General features: G+C 41.1%; 1 protein-coding gene and 1 pseudogene across 1 annotated transcript in view; both read left to right on the forward strand.

The window, feature by feature from the left end:
- Positions 1 to 4525, forward strand: part of PIK3CB (phosphatidylinositol-4,5-bisphosphate 3-kinase, catalytic subunit beta) — a 151361-nt gene extending 146836 nt beyond the window's left edge. Inside the window, exons 21-23 of the mRNA XM_011958222.1 lie at positions 619 to 764; positions 2265 to 2397; positions 3015 to 4525. Of these exons, the coding sequence (XP_011813612.1) occupies positions 619 to 764; positions 2265 to 2397; positions 3015 to 3152 (417 nt within the window). The 3' untranslated portion in view covers positions 3153 to 4525. The remainder of the gene's footprint in view (positions 1 to 618; positions 765 to 2264; positions 2398 to 3014) is intronic.
- A 10292-nt stretch (positions 4526 to 14817) lies between these two features.
- Positions 14818 to 15615, forward strand: LOC105523406 (annotated as a pseudogene).
- The last annotated feature ends 2478 nt before the right edge of the window (positions 15616 to 18093 follow it).

Genomic DNA, 18093 nt, shown 5'->3' on the forward strand with positions numbered 1-18093 from the left:
AGACAGGGTCTTTACTCTGTCACCCAGGCTAGAGTGTAGTGGCATGATCATGGCCCACTGCAGCCTCGACCTCCCAGGCTCAAGCAATTGCCCCACCTCACCCTCCTGAGTGGCTGGGACCACAGGTGTGTGCCACTATGCCGGGTTAATTTTTTCCTTCATTTGTAGAGATGGAGTCTCGCTATGTTGCCCAGTCTGGCCTTGAACTCCTGGGCTCAAATGATCTTCCTGCTTCAGCTTCCCAAAGTGCTGGGATTGCAGACGTGAACCACCACACCCAACCTGTACTCTTTTCTTGTTATGTTTTATAGAACTATTTTACTTTTTAAAAATCAGACATTTTAATTCTTTGGATGTATTTTTCTTTCTAAAGAGTCTCCTTTTCCACTAGACATCTACAGTTTAATATCAGGGTTATTTATTATTGATTGTAAAAGTCTTAAGAGTGTTAGTTAGATATGCTCTGTTCTCACCTGGCTCAGTGGACTATAAACAGAGGAAGAAGGGCTCAGATGAGGATGGGTATAGTTCCTGGGGGTCTAGGACTGTGGAGGTTTTGCCTTTATATTTGGAACCCACCAGAAAAAGGAAGGAAATTAAATCCCATTTGTTTTCCAGCTCTTCCATATTGACTTTGGACATATTCTTGGAAATTTCAAATCTAAGTTTGGCATTAAAAGGGAGCGAGTGCCTTTTATTCTTACCTATGATTTCATCCATGTCATTCAACAAGGAAAAACAGGAAATACAGAAAAGTTTGGCCGGTGAGTACTGCCCTTGTGCCAAGGCTGAACACTTCTAACATTTTCTCATCTGACCACCTGGTCTAGCATTTCTTAGCTGTGGTATATGTGGATCTGGGAGATATTCAGTCTGATTATAGGAAGCTTTTGAGGGAATTTGCCTGTCAGATTATTGTGCTGGTTCAGAAATTCTCAGATAGGTGAAACAGAATGCTAGAAATTTAAAATAGTTATTGTATTTTTTTCCAATAATATACTACCTTTTACCTGTTTCAGAACATTCTCTGAAACTATTAAGACAGTTGATAGGAAAATGCTGAAAAGACATCTGCTGTCATTGTGTATGGAATACAGTAAGGGAACCAGGATTCAGGGCAAATTTTTAAATCTCTGATCTATTACTGACTACCTACATGTTCCCAAGCATAATACTTGTCTTTTTGCCTTTGTTTCATCTTAAAACGGGGACAAAAATATAAAATTAAGGGCTACTGTGATGATTAGAGACATATCATGTAACCCACACATATTTAACAAATGATTGTCACTATCCCTTATAGTTCTGTTTGGGTTTGCTCAGAATATACCTCAGTGGGTCTGGTTTTCTCTTTGGCAAAATAAGGGGGATACAATTGGATGGTCCTCAGCCTGGCATGGTAGGTCACGCCTGTAATCCCAGCACTTTGGGAAGCCAAGGCATGCAGATCACTGGAGGTCGGGAGTTCAAGACCAGCCTGACCAACATGGTGAAACGCCATCTCTACCAAAAATACAAAAAGTAGCCAGGTGTGGTGGCGCATGCCTGTAATCTCAGCTACTCAGGAGACTGAGGCAGGAGAATTGCTTGAACCTGGGAGGCAGAAGTTGCAGTGAGCCAAGATCACACCACTGCACTCCAGCCTGGGAGACAGAGTAAGGCTCCATCTCAAAAAAACAACATTGGATGATCCTCTTGAAGGACCATCTTGAAGAGAAAAGAGAGGGCAGGCAGGATGACAGGAAGGAGTAAAAGCACTGACACTAATTGGATGATCCTCTTGAAGGACCATCTTGAAGAGAAGAGAGAGGGCAGGCAGGATGACAGGAAGGAGTAAAAGCACTGACACTATATTGGGGGTACATTAAATTAGTTTCTGGAATCAGACCACAAATACAGAAACCAGAAGTATGTTCAGAAATACTTGTGGATTATAATTATAACTGATTTAATAATCAGTTCTTGTGTCTCATAGAATTAAAAAGTCTAGATTATTAATAAAAATGTAATAGCCTTTCATCATAGAATTTCTATTTAATTGTGTTTTTGAAAAATATATTTGTGATGTTAGAGAGATTGATTGTTTTATGTAGATTTTAGTCCTGGGACAATTTTCACAGAAGTAAAAATCAGAAATGAACCTTTAGTTCAGTAGGAAGTTTCTTATTCTAATAGAAAATCTAGCTATGTTTTCTTAATTTCCTGTATGAAATGTGCTGTCTCCCCTCTAACTGTGCTCATGTGATTTGCTGCACCACCCAAAGGTTCCGCCAGTGTTGTGAGGATGCATATCTGATTTTACGACGGCATGGGAATCTCTTCATCACTCTCTTTGCGCTGATGTTGACTGCAGGGCTTCCTGAGCTCACATCAGACAAGGATATACAGTATCTTAAGGTATAAAACCACTTTTCCTTCTCTCTTGGACTTTGTGGGCATTGAGCTCAGTTTTAGCTGCCTGTTTTATTCAAGTGGCTGAAGGGAGTAGAACAAAGTCATTTCCTCTAAGATGGTTCTTAGTCAGGAGGGAAAGAATCTGGGAAGTTCACATAAAGGAGGAATTTTGAAGAGTAGCTTGTAACCCAGAAGATTTTCCCATCAGTAGGAGGGGCATAAAGAAGACTGGTATTGGGCTATAGCCTTCTTACTCAAATTACTGAAAGACCACAGATCAGGCGTGGGTTGGCACCTTGATGTTCAACAGCCTGCCTTTTTCTTGTCAGGATCTTAGTAGGTCTTGAGTCATCTTACTGGATTTGGGTGGTAGTGGCAAGCAGCTATGTGTCCTGCAGTAATTATAAATTATTTTCGTCTTCAAAAACCTTTTGGAAGGAGTCATATTATCTCCCTATCTTGGGGTTCTGACTCCTGCAGATGATATTTAAATAAGAACATGAAGCGTGCTGCCTGATGGTGGCTGGGGAGGCACAACCAATCCAGCCTCCTGCAGACTTTGATATTTGCACATCTCTACTGAAGTTACATAAAATCGTATTTTTCCCCTTCCACTTTAGGACTCTCTTGCATTAGGGAAGAGTGAAGAAGAAGCACTCAAACAGTTTAAGCAAAAATTTGATGAGGCGCTCAGGGAAAGCTGGACTACTAAAGTGAACTGGATGGCCCACACAGTTCGGAAAGACTACAGATCTTAACGATCAGCCTTCGCTCCTAATGTATTTGTTGGTTTCATTTCGTTTTCATTTTGCACTTGCACTAAATTGAACATGACCCTATCAGAGATGTTATAAAGGGAATGAAATCCTGGAACTCAGAGTTAAATTAAGAACAAGGCATCCCACAGAACCTAATCTGAACAATCCCCGATGATTCCCTCTGCTTTTTGAATGCTTCCAAGACTTATCATGAAAACTGTCAATGGATAATCATTTCCTGCTGACTTTGCACGCCAAGGAATGCTACTAGAGATTGTTTCTGTTTTTGTTTGTTTTTTTCTAATATTTGGTACTTTCCCAGAATGGTGTAAATACTTCTTTTCAATGTTGTGACCAAGTATTGTCACTCAGCCAACAACTTTTCCACACCTGGGGATTGGTGGCTGTTCTTACTTTCCAAATGAGGCTAAAAAGAAAGGCATCTTTCTTCCCCTTTAAAATTGTGTAAACTGCAAATTATAATATAATTTGAATTTTTGATTATTTTCCAGAAGAAATCTTGTAAACCTGTGGATATTCATTAATTCTTTCATTAATATTTATTTCCATGATAGCATCATTCCAGCCAGACTTGCTGAAAATCTACTGGTGAGGCAAATATAATATATATAAATATGCTACATATATATTTATAAAATTTCTAGTGGGAGTTCTATATAAATGTTTCTTTGGTATTCTTCAGCCTGTGATTTAAAGTTTTACAAAAAGCAGAGCTTTTTCCTAAGTTACTTTTCAGTTAGGTAACTGTGTGATCCAGTTCTTCCAGCTGCTTCTATAATGAGGCACATATTAATACAGTTTTTATATGGTATCTATGAAAGAGTTCACTTCATAGAGAATAATACTTGAGCAAATGTATCCAAGAGAGCAAGCAAATGAAAAGGAACCTATTTATGGAATAAACTCCAGATCTGAAATTCAGTATTTTAGAAAAATGCCAGCTCTTCTTACTGTATTTATTAAAACTTGTAATAATGTGATTTTTTTCAAGAACATTAGTTCAAATTGAAATGGTTTCATGCCACATGGAAATCTTTTAAGTTATTTGTTGAGGTACCATATATTTAGGGTGCTAGGGGCAAGTAATATTAATATGTGCAATAGGAACTACTGGTTTGAATGTGTAAATGGATGATTTCTCTGAGTTCTGGCAACATCCAGCAAAACTACTGCTTATTCTCCAAAGAATATTGGGAGCTCTCAATCCTCAGTGATATGGGAAAGAGCACTGAGTATTTGCCCTATGACTGAGTTTTCTATAGGAATTTTATTAAAGAATGTTTAATTTTGTTGTCCTTAATGTTCTCAGTCAAATAAATGAGTGAGCTGGTTTCGGCTGTTCTTGGAATGGGTGAGCCTCCTCTTTATGGGTAGAGTGGGCCTTTGGAACTTTGCACTGGAACTCCAAGAAATGGCCAAGTCGGTAGACAAACCAACCTCAGGAATAGGCTAAGGCCTATTATGGCCTCTTCCCTGACTTCTCCCCTTGTTTCCCAGCCTCATCAGGCATGGTGTAGGAAGCCCCTTGGACTTTGGTAGGAGCTTGAGGTAAGGAGCCATGCATATGGGAGGTGCCCTGCCAAGGCCAGACTGTGCTGCTTTGGAGCTCTTGTTTACAGGGCAGATGCCGGAGCAGTCCAGTTCCTTGGAAATAACTCAGCTGAGGATGGGAGTTGGCCTCTGGATTCCTCATTTCTAGGGCTGGTATAGACTGACTGAGACTTCCAGGAATAGGACTGTGGAAAGACAGGTTTATTCAGAGATCTTTGTCTAGTAGCCACCCACCACTTCATGAACCAGGCCGCAGGTCAGTGGTTTGGAGAATGGTGAACACTGCCAGGAAGAAATGGATACCATTCTTTCCAGAGGGGTCAGCCAAAAGGAGGGCCTTGATAAATACATGCCAAATCAGTGAATGTGGATGTCTTTAAGAGCAAGAAAGGGAAATGAACTTCTATGTGTGTCCCCAAACAGTCCTGGGCCTGAACCCAGGATAACTCTTGACCCCCTCCCCTCTGACCTCTTCTACAGGCCCCCACTCCAATGTAGCCAGGACAGTGTTGCTTAGTAGCTACTGAGCATTCCTAGCAAGCACTCCCTACAGACTTTTTGAATTGCATGTCTGTGACCTTCAGGAGCTCTGGTTGGGCCAGAGAGGAAAAGGTAGAAGGCAGAAGGATAGCTACGCTCCAGCACGTTAGACTGTGCAAACAGCTTCCGGCGTAGGATTGGTTACCCCATGTCTTGACTCTTGAGCACTCTGACCAGCAATGGATATTATCCCAAAACATTTTAATTCCTGTCTTTTGGTCCTTTCCCATGTTCCCCTGAAACAAGGTCTTAGAAACTGTACATTTCCATACTTGAGGATAGCATCTGTGTCTACCTGGGTCTGGCGGGGGTAGGGGCTGGGAGGGGGCAGGCAGTGCAGAAGATGACTGTTAAAAGTAATTCTGGAGTGCTCACCTCCTGTCTATAGGCAGACCCTGGACTCCAGAGACCAATATTTGTAATCCAACTCTGCCTTTGTTACCCTTAAGTAAGGTATTTGTTTCTCAGGGTTTATGCTTCCTAGTTGATAAAATGAGACTATTAATACCTACCCCACTCAACTTCTCTGGGGTAGGGAGGGCCTGGGTTAAAAGTAGGGATAGGAACTTGTGCTGAGCCCCAGCTCAAACAGAGTCACTTCTTTCCTTGCTCACCCCTCTCCAAGACTACTGAGGGAAGGAACTCTGGGGAGGAAAGCCCCATCCAGTGTTCTGTCTTTGTCTCCTCTCTGGGGAGACCCTCCAGGGTATTCTCAGTTCTTCCTTGTCCCAGACAAGGACAGACAGCCTGTAACATAGGGGTCACTTGTCTACAGAAGGTGAAAGATTGGTCTGTGGAATAGAGAGCAGATAGGTACCATGCCATATAACCCTGCCGAGTGGGGATGAGCAGCTCTTAAAAAGGAGGGGGCAAGAGCTGGAGTTCCTTGGAGGGGGAAGAGTGATGGGAAGAGCTGGCTAGGTACAGCATATATGCAGGCTTGGAGGTGAGAAAAAGCGGGATTCATGGGCACTAACATGCTCAACAATTGTTTCTTTCCATCTGCCTTCCCATTCCTCCACTCCAGAATACTACACCTCTTCTCAGGGATCTAGCCCCATCCTCATGGAGCTGCTTCCTCCTTCAGTATTTGGCAGTTTTATCCTCTTCTCCAATGATGGAAAATCTATCTGACATTATCTTCTCAGCTATTCCTACTCTAAGATGTATATGAACATTTTAGAACCCATGATTCCTTTTCAATTTTGACAAAGCCTAGATCCAACAACTTAGAAATTTTCGCCTTCCAGACCCTCCCTCACTATCTTCCTCTCTCCTACCTTTTTTTTTTTATTATGAAAAATAAAGTATAGAGAAAGGTGCGTAGACACTTAACAACAATAACATTAATGTATAAAGCAAACAGCCATGTAACTATCACACAGATCAAGAACGTTACTAACACCTCAGAAGTCCTTCAGGCTCCCATTCCTGGTCAGGAGTCCCTCCCCCTTGCCAAGGAAGTCACTATACCCTCTCTTATGGCAATTATTTATTTCTTTATGTTAGAATTTATGCTGCCTACTTTTCAGGTTTTTTCACTCAGCGTTGTGTTTTCAAGATTCAGCCATGTAGTTGCAAGTAGCTGTACTCATTTATCATTGTATAGCATTCCATTTTGTGGCTGTCACATAATTTTATACCCTTTCTACAGTTAGGATACATACAGTTTGTTCCTATTTTGAGGCTATGAGGAATAATACGTGCCACTATCATTATAGTTTATCTCCTGGTTCACATACGTACATGTTTCTTTGGGTGTATATACTTTGGATGTCATAGGATTATGTATATGTTTATCTGGACTGGGTAATGCTACAATAAGTGGTTGTACCAATTTCTTCCTCTTCCAGTGGTACACGAGAATTCTTGTTGCTTTACATTCTCAACAAAACCCAGTTAATTTTTAGCCATTCTGGAGTATAGAATCAATTGATTTTCGTTTCCTTAATTAGTAATAAAATTAAGGGTTTTTTATTGTTTTTGACCATTTGGATTTTCTCCTTTGTGAAATTCCTGTTTAAATTCTTTGTCCATTTCTTTATTGGGTTACTTGTGATTTTGGCTTTTTGGGTTGTTGGTTTTTTGGTTTTAGTTGTTTTGAAGAAGGGTTTTTTTATTTTGCTTTTTTTTTTTTTGTTTTGTGAAGTTCTATATATTCTTTTGGATACAGGCTTTTCGTCAGTCATAGGTGTTAAAAATCCTTTCCCACTGTGTGTTTAACTTTCCTTCTCATTCTCCTAATGGTTTCTTCTAATAACACAAGATCTTAATTTTAATGTTGTAAAATGTGTCATTCTTTTTTGGGGGGGTTAGTACCCATGTGTAAGTGTTTAGATTTCTTTTCTCTGAAATCTTGAAGATATTCTCTTGGATTATCCTCCACACACTTTATATTTTTACCTATCCCATTTAGATCTGTAGTTTACCTAGAATTGCTCTTTACAGTGTGAAGTTCCAGTCAATTGTTTTTCCCATATGGGCACCAAATTGTATCATTCCTCAGTTTTCTTTGAAGGGTTAAGTAACGTGTCCATAGTCACAGAGTAGTTGATGGAGCCAGTATTCAAACCCAGGAAGTAAGAAGCCTGTTTCAATTATCTGTGCTCTTTATTCACAGTGCCTCAATACACATGTCAGATTTATTGGGTTCCACAAATAGAAACCTATGGAAATTTTGAATCAAATTGCATTTTAGGTTGAGACAAATTGTCATTTCCAGAATATTGAGTTTTCCAAAGTATGTAAGTGGAATACCCATTTATTTAGATTCTCTTTCATTTATATCCACAGTGATTTATAGTATTCTGTGTTTACATATTATATACATCATTTGTTAGATTCCTGGGTAAGTGATTTTACTGTAAATTTCATTGTTGTTAATCTATAGCAATCATTCTCAAAGTGTGGTCCCCTGATGAGCATCAGCATCACCAGAGAGAACTGATTAAAAATGCAAATTCTTAATTTTTAATTTTTGTGAGTACATAGTAGGTATACATATGGGGTACATGAAATATTTTGATACAGGCATATAACATGTAATTATCACATCAGGGTAATTGGGATATCCATTACCTCAAGCATTTATCCTGTGTTACAAACAATCCAGTTATACTCTTTTAGTTATTCTAAGATCGACAATTAAATTATCAACTCTAGCTACTCTGTTGTGCTATCAAATACTAGATCTTATTCAATCTTACTATTTTTTGGTACCCCTAGAAATGCACATTCTTGGTGGGGCCTGGCAGCTCATACTTGTAATCCCAGCACTTTGGGAGGGTGAGGCCGGGGGATCACCTGAGGTCAGCAGTTCATGATTAGCCTGGCCAACATGGTGAAACCCTGTATCTACTAAAAACACAAAAATTAGCTGGGCATGGTGGCTGGCTCCTGTAATCCCAGCTATTCGAAAGACTGAGGCAGGAGAATCGCTTGAACCCAGGAGGTGAAGGTTGCAGTGAGCCGAGATCACACCACTGCACTCGAGCCTGGGTGACAGAGTGAGACTCCATCTCAAAAAAAAAAAAAAAACAGAACAAAAAAAAAAAAAAAACAGAAAAAAAGAAATGCACATTCTTGAGCCCTGCCCTGGAGCTACTGATTTAGAAATGGGGGTGGAGCCCTAAAAGCTGTATTTAATTTAGTTAATTTATTTATTTTTTGAGATGGAGTCTCGCTTTGTCATCCAGGCTGGAATGCAGTGGTGTGATCTCGATTCACTTCAACCTCCGCCTCCCAGGTTAAAGCAATTATGTCTCAACCTCCTGAGTTTAGCTGGGACTACAGGTACGTACCACCATGTCCAGCTAATTTTTGTGTTTTTAATAAAGACAGAGTTTCACCATATTGGTCAGGCTGGTCTTGAACTCCTGACCTCAGGTGATCCACCTACCTCAGCCTCCCAAAGTGCTGGGATTACAGGCATGAGCCACTGCACCCAGCCAAACCTGTATTTTAATAAAGTTCCAGAGCAAAGGTCCATACAAATACATTTGATGTTTGTATTTGGCAGACTTACCAAACTTTTTAATTAATCCTAACAATTTATTTATATAAATTTTTTTTTTTTTTTTTCCCCTTGAGACAGGGTCTCACTCTGTCACCCAGGCTGGAGTGTAGTGGTGTACTCTCGGCTCACTGCAGCCTCTGTCTCCTGGGCTCAGGTGATCCTCCCTCCTCAGCCTCCTGAATAGCTGGGGCCACAGGCATGCACCACCACACGCAGCTAATTTTTTTTTTTTTTTTTTTTAAGAGACAGGGTTTCACCATGTTGCCCAGGTTGGCCTCAAACTTCTGGACTCAAGCAATCTGTCTGCCTCAGCCTCCCAAAGTGTTGGGATTATAGGCATGAGCCACTAAGCCCGGCCTGTATAAATTACTTTGATTTTGCATGTATCACCTGAAAGTAACTATGGCTGTGTTTCTTCCTTTCAACATTTTATTTCTTTTTCTTGCCCTTCTGCAATGAATGGTTCCGAATTCTAGTAAAAGGTTGAATAGAGGTAATACTCAACCTTTTGCTGAAGGGTAAGTTTTCAATACTAAGTACGGTTTTTTTCTGTCGATTTTTTTTGTGGATATCTTTTTTTTTCACCATGATACATAATTTAGTGGAGAGACAAACTATTCACACAGAGATGATTAGCATCACACAGCGCTTTAAGCAGATACTGGCAACACTGGAACTCACCACAGTAGCGATGAGAGAGGCTGCAAAATTATTAAAGTAGTACATCATGTGCTACAGTTAATTTTATGCAGTTATGATTTAATACTGCATTTTTGTGTTCCTATTTTTCTCTTTAAAAAATTTTTTTTTAACTTTTAGGTTTGGGAGTACAAGTGAAGGCTTGTTACATAGGTAAACTTGTGCCACGGGTTTGTTGTACAGATTATTTCATCACCCAGGTATTAAGCCCAGAAGCAGAGAAGATAACTATTGAGTACTGGGCTTAATACCTGGGTGGATCTCTTTTATCAGACTAAAGAAGCTACCTTAGCTTTCTAATTTGCTAAGGGGCTTTTTTAAAAATAATTAATGGATGTGGAAATTTATTAAATGATTTTTCTGCATTTTATTCAAGTGATCCTAAAGTTTTTCTCATTTGGCGAGTTATATTTATGTTTCAACATTAAACGAAGTTTGCATTCCAGCAATGAGCCAAGTTGATTGTCATTTTTTTTGTTCTCTGTTTTTTCAAGAGGAAGTCTCACTTTGTCCCCAGGCTGGAGTGCAGTGGCATAATCTCAGCTCACTGCAACCTCCATCTCCTGGGTTCAAGTGATTCTCCTGCCTCAGCCTCCCAAATCGCTGGGATTACAGGTGACTGCCACCAAGCCTGGCTGATTGATTGATTGATTGTATTTTTAGTAGAGACAGGGTTTCGGTATGTTGGCCCAGCTGGTCTCGAACTACTGATCTCAAATGATCTGCCAGCGTTGGCCTCCCAAAGTGGTGGGATTACAGGCATGAGCCAATGTGCCCGGCTGATCGTGAAGTATTTTTAAATGTGTATTCCTGGATTTGATTTGCCAATATTTGAGGGGTTTGTGTCTTTTTTTTTTTTTACTCAGTGGTATTAGCCCATAAGTTCCTTTTAAGATCTGTGTCAAGTTCTTTTAGGGAAGATGTAACCAACATGGCTCATGAGGTGCCTGGCACTCACCTCCTCCACAAAGCGGGACCAAAGCAGCAAGTAGATAACCACACGTCAAGTAGACTAAGAGAGAACACTAGAATTCACCAGGAAAATGACAGGGCACCTCTGAGGTACAGGAGAGAGAAACAAAGAAGCACCCAGCCCAGCTGGAATTGGCTCAGAGCTGGGATGAACTTGCCATTACTAGGAAAAGGTAAGGGGGAGATTCCCAGCAGTCCACATTCCCACCAGGGATACATACGGTCCTAGCCACCAGAGAGTGCCTTGGCCCTAACAGGCCCTGAGCCTAGTATAGGGAGCTGCTTGGAGTTCACAAAACTGCATTGTTCAAGAAAGGGAATTCACACTGGATCCCACTCACCCCCAACACCCAAGCAACTGCAGCATGGTGCCATTATGAGAGCTCAGCCCCCACCAGACTACATCCTGCCCTGGGACTCAACAGCCCCTGCAATTCCACATTCCTGGAGCCCCACTGACATCCTCCCACAACCACCTAGAGGACTGCAGCATTGCAATGCCAGCTGGACCCAGTGCTATGGCCAGTTCTTCAGCACTCTAGCCCACATAGTATCCTACACCCTAGAGAATGGGTGGTGAAGCACATCAGGGAGGCTGCCCCAAGGACAAAAGGGGCCGAAGTGTACATTCCCTGCAGCCTGGCAGCTGACTGCCCGAGACAGCTGCCACCGACTGCAGTCCTGCCCTTCCAGCAGCAGGGCCACCTCATACCTGTACATGCTGTGAAGAGACCTAAGGAACAATCCTCCCTCACACACCATCCAAGGGTGTGAGGACAGGCCTGTCAAGTTCACTCCTGCTGTCCGTGCCTGCATGCACTTCTGGGGGCCTGAGGACAGGCCTGTCAAGTCCACTCCTGCTGTCCGTGCCTGCATGCACTTCTGGGGGCCTAAGGACAGGCCCAACCCACCCACCACTGCCACTGCCAACACCCACCCATGTATGCTACCTAGGAGCCTAGGGACTGCGCTGGCTAGCCCATTGACACCTCCACTGGCACTCATGCATACCACCCAGGGGCCTGAGGGCCAGCCTGTTGACATTACTGCCACTGTCAGTACCACAACCGCTATCCAGGGCCCCGAGGACCCACCTGCCTGGCCTGCCACTACCACCGCCAGCGCTTGAGCCTGCCACGTGAAGTACACCACCCAGGCAACTGAGGACTGGCCCATCTACCCTTCTGCTGCCACCACTGGTGCTAGAGGACTGGCTCACCTGGTGTCCCTATCCCCAGTGAAGTCCCACTACAACCTACATAACCTCATCTTATTGAAGACAACATAATAAGACAAGATAAAGCAGAAGAAATAATTTCTGAACTGAAGACATGTTTTTTGAAATAACCAAGTCAGACATAAAAAACAGTAAAGCAAGCCATGTGACATATGGGACACAAAAGAACAAAAATTCAAATTTGGGGAGTTCCAGGAGAAGAAATGGGCAAAGGTAGAGAAAGCCTATTTAATGAAATAATAGCTGAAAACTTCCCAGGTCTTGCAAGAGACATAGACATTTGGAAACAGGAAACTCAAGGAGTCCCAAATAGATTCAATCTAAAGAGGTCTTCCCAGAGGCAAATGGTAGTCAAACTGTCAAAAGTCAAAAACAGATAATTCTAAAAACAGCAAAAGAAAAGCATCAAACCACATATAAGAGAATCTCCATCAGACTAACAATGAATTTCTCAGCAGAATTCTTGTAGGTCAGGAGAGAAAGGAATGAAATAGTCAAAGTACTGAGAGAGAAAAAAAGAAACTGTCAACCAAGAATCCTATGTCCAGCAAAGTTATCCTTCAAAAATGAAGGGAAAGTAGTCTTTCCCAGAAAAACAAAAATGGAGATGATTCATTACCACTAGACTAGCCCCACAAGAAATATTTAAGGGAGCCCTACACTGGGAAACAAAAGGACAACATCTACCATCATGAAAACTTACAAAAGTAATAAAACTCACTGGTAGAGCAGATACACAAAACAGGAATAGGAATGTTGTTACTCTAAAACAAGCCCACCAAATCATAAAAGAAAGTAAAAAGAAGAATAAAGGAAGAAAGGATATGCAGAACAATCAGAAAACAACAAAATGACAGGAAGTCCTCACCTATTAATAACAAGCTGAAACGTAAAAGTTTAAGCTCCCCCAACTAAAAGATACAGACCGGCTGAATGGCTAACAAAAATAAGACCCAAATATATCCTGTCTACATGAAACTCATCTCACCTATAAAGACACATAGACTGAAAATGAAGGGATGGAAAAAAATACCTCATGCAAACAAACCAAAAGCATGCAGGAGTAGCTACACTTACTTATATGAAAGGAGAGTTTTAAGTCAAAAAACCATGAGACAAGAAAATTATAATAAAGGAATCAATTAGGCAAGAGGATATAACAATTGTAAGTATCTATGCACCCAACATCAGAAACTCAGATATATAAAACAAATATTATTAGAGCTAAAAAGAGAGACTAATACGATAGTTGGGTATTTCAACACCCCCACACTCAGCCTGGGAGAGATTATCTAGACAGGAAGTCAAGAAACATTGGATTTAAACTGCACTTTAGACCAAGTGGATCTAACATTTAGAGAACATTTCATGCAACAGCAACAGAAAATAAATTCTCATGAGCACATGGAACATTCTCCAGGATGGCCCATATGTTAGACCATAAAACAAGCCTCAACAAAGTTTTAAAAATTGAAATCATATCAAGTATCTTCTAAGACCACACTGAAAACTAGGAATCAACAACAGGAACTTTGGGAACAAATATGTGGAAGTTAAACAACATACACCTGAATAACCAATGGGTTAATGAAAAAAGAAAGAAAGAAAGTAAAAATTCTTGAAACAAATGAAAATGGAAAAACATACCAAAACATTTGTGACGCAGAAAAAGCAATGCTAAGAGGGAAGTTTATAGCAATTAATATCTATACCTAAAAAGTAGAAAGATACTGAATAAACAACCTAAAACATCCACCTCAAAAAACTAGAAAAGCAAGAACAAACTAAACCTAAAATTAGTAAAAGGAAAGAAAGAATAAAGAGCAAAGCAAAGTAAAATGAAATAGAAACTGAAAAAATAAAAATAAAAAGAATCAACAAAATGAAAAATTGGTTCTTTGAAAATATAAACACCATCAATAAACCACTAGCTAGTCTAACCAAGAAAAAGAGAGGATCCAAACAAATAAAATCGGAAGTGAAAAAAGAGACATGGCTGTGTGCGGTGACTCATGCCTGTAATCCCAGCACTTTGGGAGGCCAAGGCAGGCAGATCACCTGAGGTCAGGAGTTCGATACCAGCCTGAGCAACATGGAGAAACCCTGTCTCTACTAAAATACAAAATTAGCCAGGCATGGTGGTGCTTGCCTGTAATCCCAGCTACTTGGGAGACTGAGGTAGGAAAATCACTTGAACCCGGGAGGCAGAGGTTATGGTGAGCTGAGATCGCATCATTGCACTCCAGCTTGGGCAACAGGAGCAGAACTTCGTCTCAAAAAAAAAAAAAAAGACATTACAACGGATACAACAGAAATACAAAAGATCATTAGAGACAATTATGAGCAACTATAAAATAACAAAAATGGAAAACCTACAGGAAATATATACACTCCTGGACACATACAACCTACCAACATTGAACCAGGAAGAAACAGAAAACTCAGAGATACCAATAACAAGTAATAAGATTGAAGCAATAGTAAAAAACTCTCCCAATACAGAAAAGCCCAGAACCAGATTTACTGCTAAATTCTAACAAACTTTTAAAGAAGAAATAACACCGACTTTGCAGATGTCGCCACTGGGAGCCCCATATTACCACCCATGGTCAACCCCACCATTGCCATCGATGGTGAGCTGTCGGTTTGACATTGCCATCGACAGTGAGCCCTTGGGGTGTGTCTCCTTTGAACCTTTTGCAGACAAGTTTCCAAAGCAGAAAACTTTCATGCTCTGAGCACTGGAGAGAAAGGATTTGGTTATAACGGTTCCTACTTTCAGAGAATTATTCCAGGGTTTATGTGTCAGGGTGGTGACTTCACACGTCATAATGGCACTGGCGGCAAGTCCATCTACGGGGAAAAGTTTGATGATGAGAGAACTTGATCCTGATGCATACAGGTCCTGGCATCTTGTCCATGGCAAAGGCTGGATCCAACACAAACAGTTCCTAGTTTTTCATCTGCACCACCAAGACTGAGTGGCTGGATGGCAAGCATGTGGTCTTTGGCAAGGTGAAAGAAGCCATGAATGGCTGGGCGTGGTGGCTCATGCCTGTAGTCCCAGCACTCTGGGAGGCTGAGGTGGGTGGGTCATGAGGTCAGGAGATCAAGACCATCCTGGCTAACAAGGTGAAGCCCCGTCTCTACTAAAATTACAAAAACAAAATTAGCCGGGCATGGTGGTGGGTACCTGTAGTCCCAGCTACTCAGGAGGCTGAGGCAGGGGAATGGCATGAACCCAGGAGGCAGAGCTTGCAGTGAGTTCAGATCACACGACTGCACTCCATTCTGGTCAACAGAGCAAGACTCTGTCTCAGGGGGAAAAAAAAAAAAAAAGCATGAATATTTGTGGAGGCCACGGGGACTTTGGGTCCTGGAATGGCAAGACCAGCAAGAAGATCACCACTGCTGACTGTGGACACTAATAAGTTTGACTTGTGTTTTATCTTTTTTGTGTTGTTTTGTTTTGCTTTGTTTTGTTTTGTTTGAGATGGAGTCTCACCCTGTCCCCAGGCTGGAGTGCAGTGGTGCAATCTCGGCTCACTGCAACCTCCGACTCCCTGGTTCAAGCAATTCTCCTACCTCAGCCTCCCAAGTAGCTGGGATTACAGACACACACCACCACACCCAGCTAATTTTTGTATTTTTAGTAGAGATGAGGTTTCACCATGTTGGCCAGGATGATCTTCATCTCCTGACCTGTGATCTACCCGCCTTGGCCTCCCAAAGTGCTGGCATTACAGGTGTGAGCCACCGTGCTCAGCTGACTTGTGTTTTATCTTAACCACCAGACCGTTCCTTCTGTAGCTCAGGAGAGCACCCCTCCACCCCATTTGCTCACAGTATCCTATAATCTTTGTGCTCTCGCTACATTTCCCTTTGGGTTCCATGTTTTCCTTGTTCCCTTCCATGCCTAGTTGGATTCCAGCGTTAAGTTTATGATTATGAAATAAAAACTAAATCACACAAAAAAAGAAATAACACCAACTTTTATCAAACTATTCCAAAAAATCGAAGAGGAAGGAATTCTTCCTAACTCATTCTATGAAGCCAACATTACCCTGATACAAAACTAGACAAAACCAAACAAAAAATAAAACTACAGGCCAATATCCTTGATGAACATAAACGCAAAAATCCTCAACAAAATGCTAGCAAACTGAATCCAGCAGCACATCCAAAAGATAATACCATGATCCAGTGGGATTTATCCCAGGGATGCAAGGATGGTTTGATGTACATGAATCAATAAACATGATACATCATTTCCAACAGAATGAAGGACAAAAACCGTATGATCTTTGTATTAGTCCATTTTCACACTGCTATAAATAAACCTGAGACTGGGTAATTTATAAAGGAAAGAGGTTTAATTAACTCACTGTTCCACATGGCTGGGGAGGCCTATGGAAACTTACATTCATGGCAGAAGGCAAAGGGGAAGCAAGAAGCTCTTCACATGGCAACAGGAGAGAGAAGTGAAAGCAGGGGAAATGCCAGATGCTTATAAAACCATCAAATCTCATGAGAACTCACTATCATGAGAACAACATGGAGGAATCCGCCCCCATGATCCAATCACCTCCCTCCCTCAACATGTGGGGATTACAGGTCCCTCCCTCGACATGTGGGGATTATAATTCGAGATGAGATTTGGGTGGGGACATAGAGCCAAACCATATTAATCTTCTCAATAGATGCAGCAATCACATTTGCTAAAATTAAACATCACTTCATGATAAAAACAAATTTGACATAGAAGAAACATACCTCCTCCCACCTTGGCCTCCCAATGTTAACCCCACAAGAGAATGTTTATACAGCCACAATTCATTTAGATCTATGTTCATTTTTACCATTGTTGCTTTTCATCCTTTCTCTTGCATTTTTAAACCTTCATCTAAAATCATTTTTTCTTCTTACATCAAAGAATATCCTTTAATATTTCCTTTGGTTGGTCTGCTCTGGATGAATTTCCTCAACTTTATTTTACCTGATAATAAACAGTAGTTTGACTGGGTGTAGATGTTTTAGTTAGTTGTTATTCGGCACTTTGAAGGTATTTTGCCATTGTCTTCTTGCTTCTGTCCTTTCTATGGAAAAGTTAGCCTTATGTTTTGGTGTGTGTTTTTCTCACTAGCCACTTTTTAATGATTTTTTTGTTGTCTTTGGTTTTTAGCCGTTTTACTATGATACGCCTAGAAATGGTTTTCTGTGTCTTCTTCCTGGTTGGTGTTTGCAGGGCTCAAATCTGTAGCTTGATGCTTTTCATCATTTGGGAAATTCCAAGGCATTATCTCTTTAACCTTTTTTTTGCATCATTCTTTCTCCTTTGGAACTATAATTACACATACTTTTAACTATATAGTCTATATTTACTACTCTCTTCTCTATAATCCCTTGTATTTTTCTTATATATGTCTCACCTATATTCCAGTTTACTGTTCCTCTGATTTTGAGTTCTTAGTTTCACTATTGTACTTTTTGACTCTATAGTTTCTCTTTAGTTCTTTTCAGTTATGCTGTGCCCTTTTTAAAATTTTACTACTCCATGCTGATATTCTCAGACCTTTTTTATTTTTTTATCATCTTGAACATTTTAAACATAGTTATGGATCAGGCGCAATGGCTCACGCCTGTAATCCCAGCACTTTGGGAGGCCCAGGAGGGCGGATCACGAGGTCAGGAGATCGAGACCATCCTGGCTAACATGGTGAAAGCCCGTCTCTGCTAAAAAATTAAAAAAAAAAAATTAGCCGGGCGTGGTGTTGGGCGCCTGTAGTTCCAGTTACTTGGGAGGCTGAGGCAGGAGAATGGCGTGAACCCGGGAGGTGGAGCTTGTAGTGACCCAAGTTCACGTGACTGCACTCCAGCCTGGGCGACAGAGCGAGACTCCGTCTCAA

This window comes from Colobus angolensis, unplaced genomic scaffold, assembly GCF_000951035.1.
Source record: "Colobus angolensis palliatus isolate OR3802 unplaced genomic scaffold, Cang.pa_1.0 Scaffold46, whole genome shotgun sequence".
Classification (NCBI taxonomy): Eukaryota; Metazoa; Chordata; class Mammalia; order Primates; family Cercopithecidae; genus Colobus; species Colobus angolensis.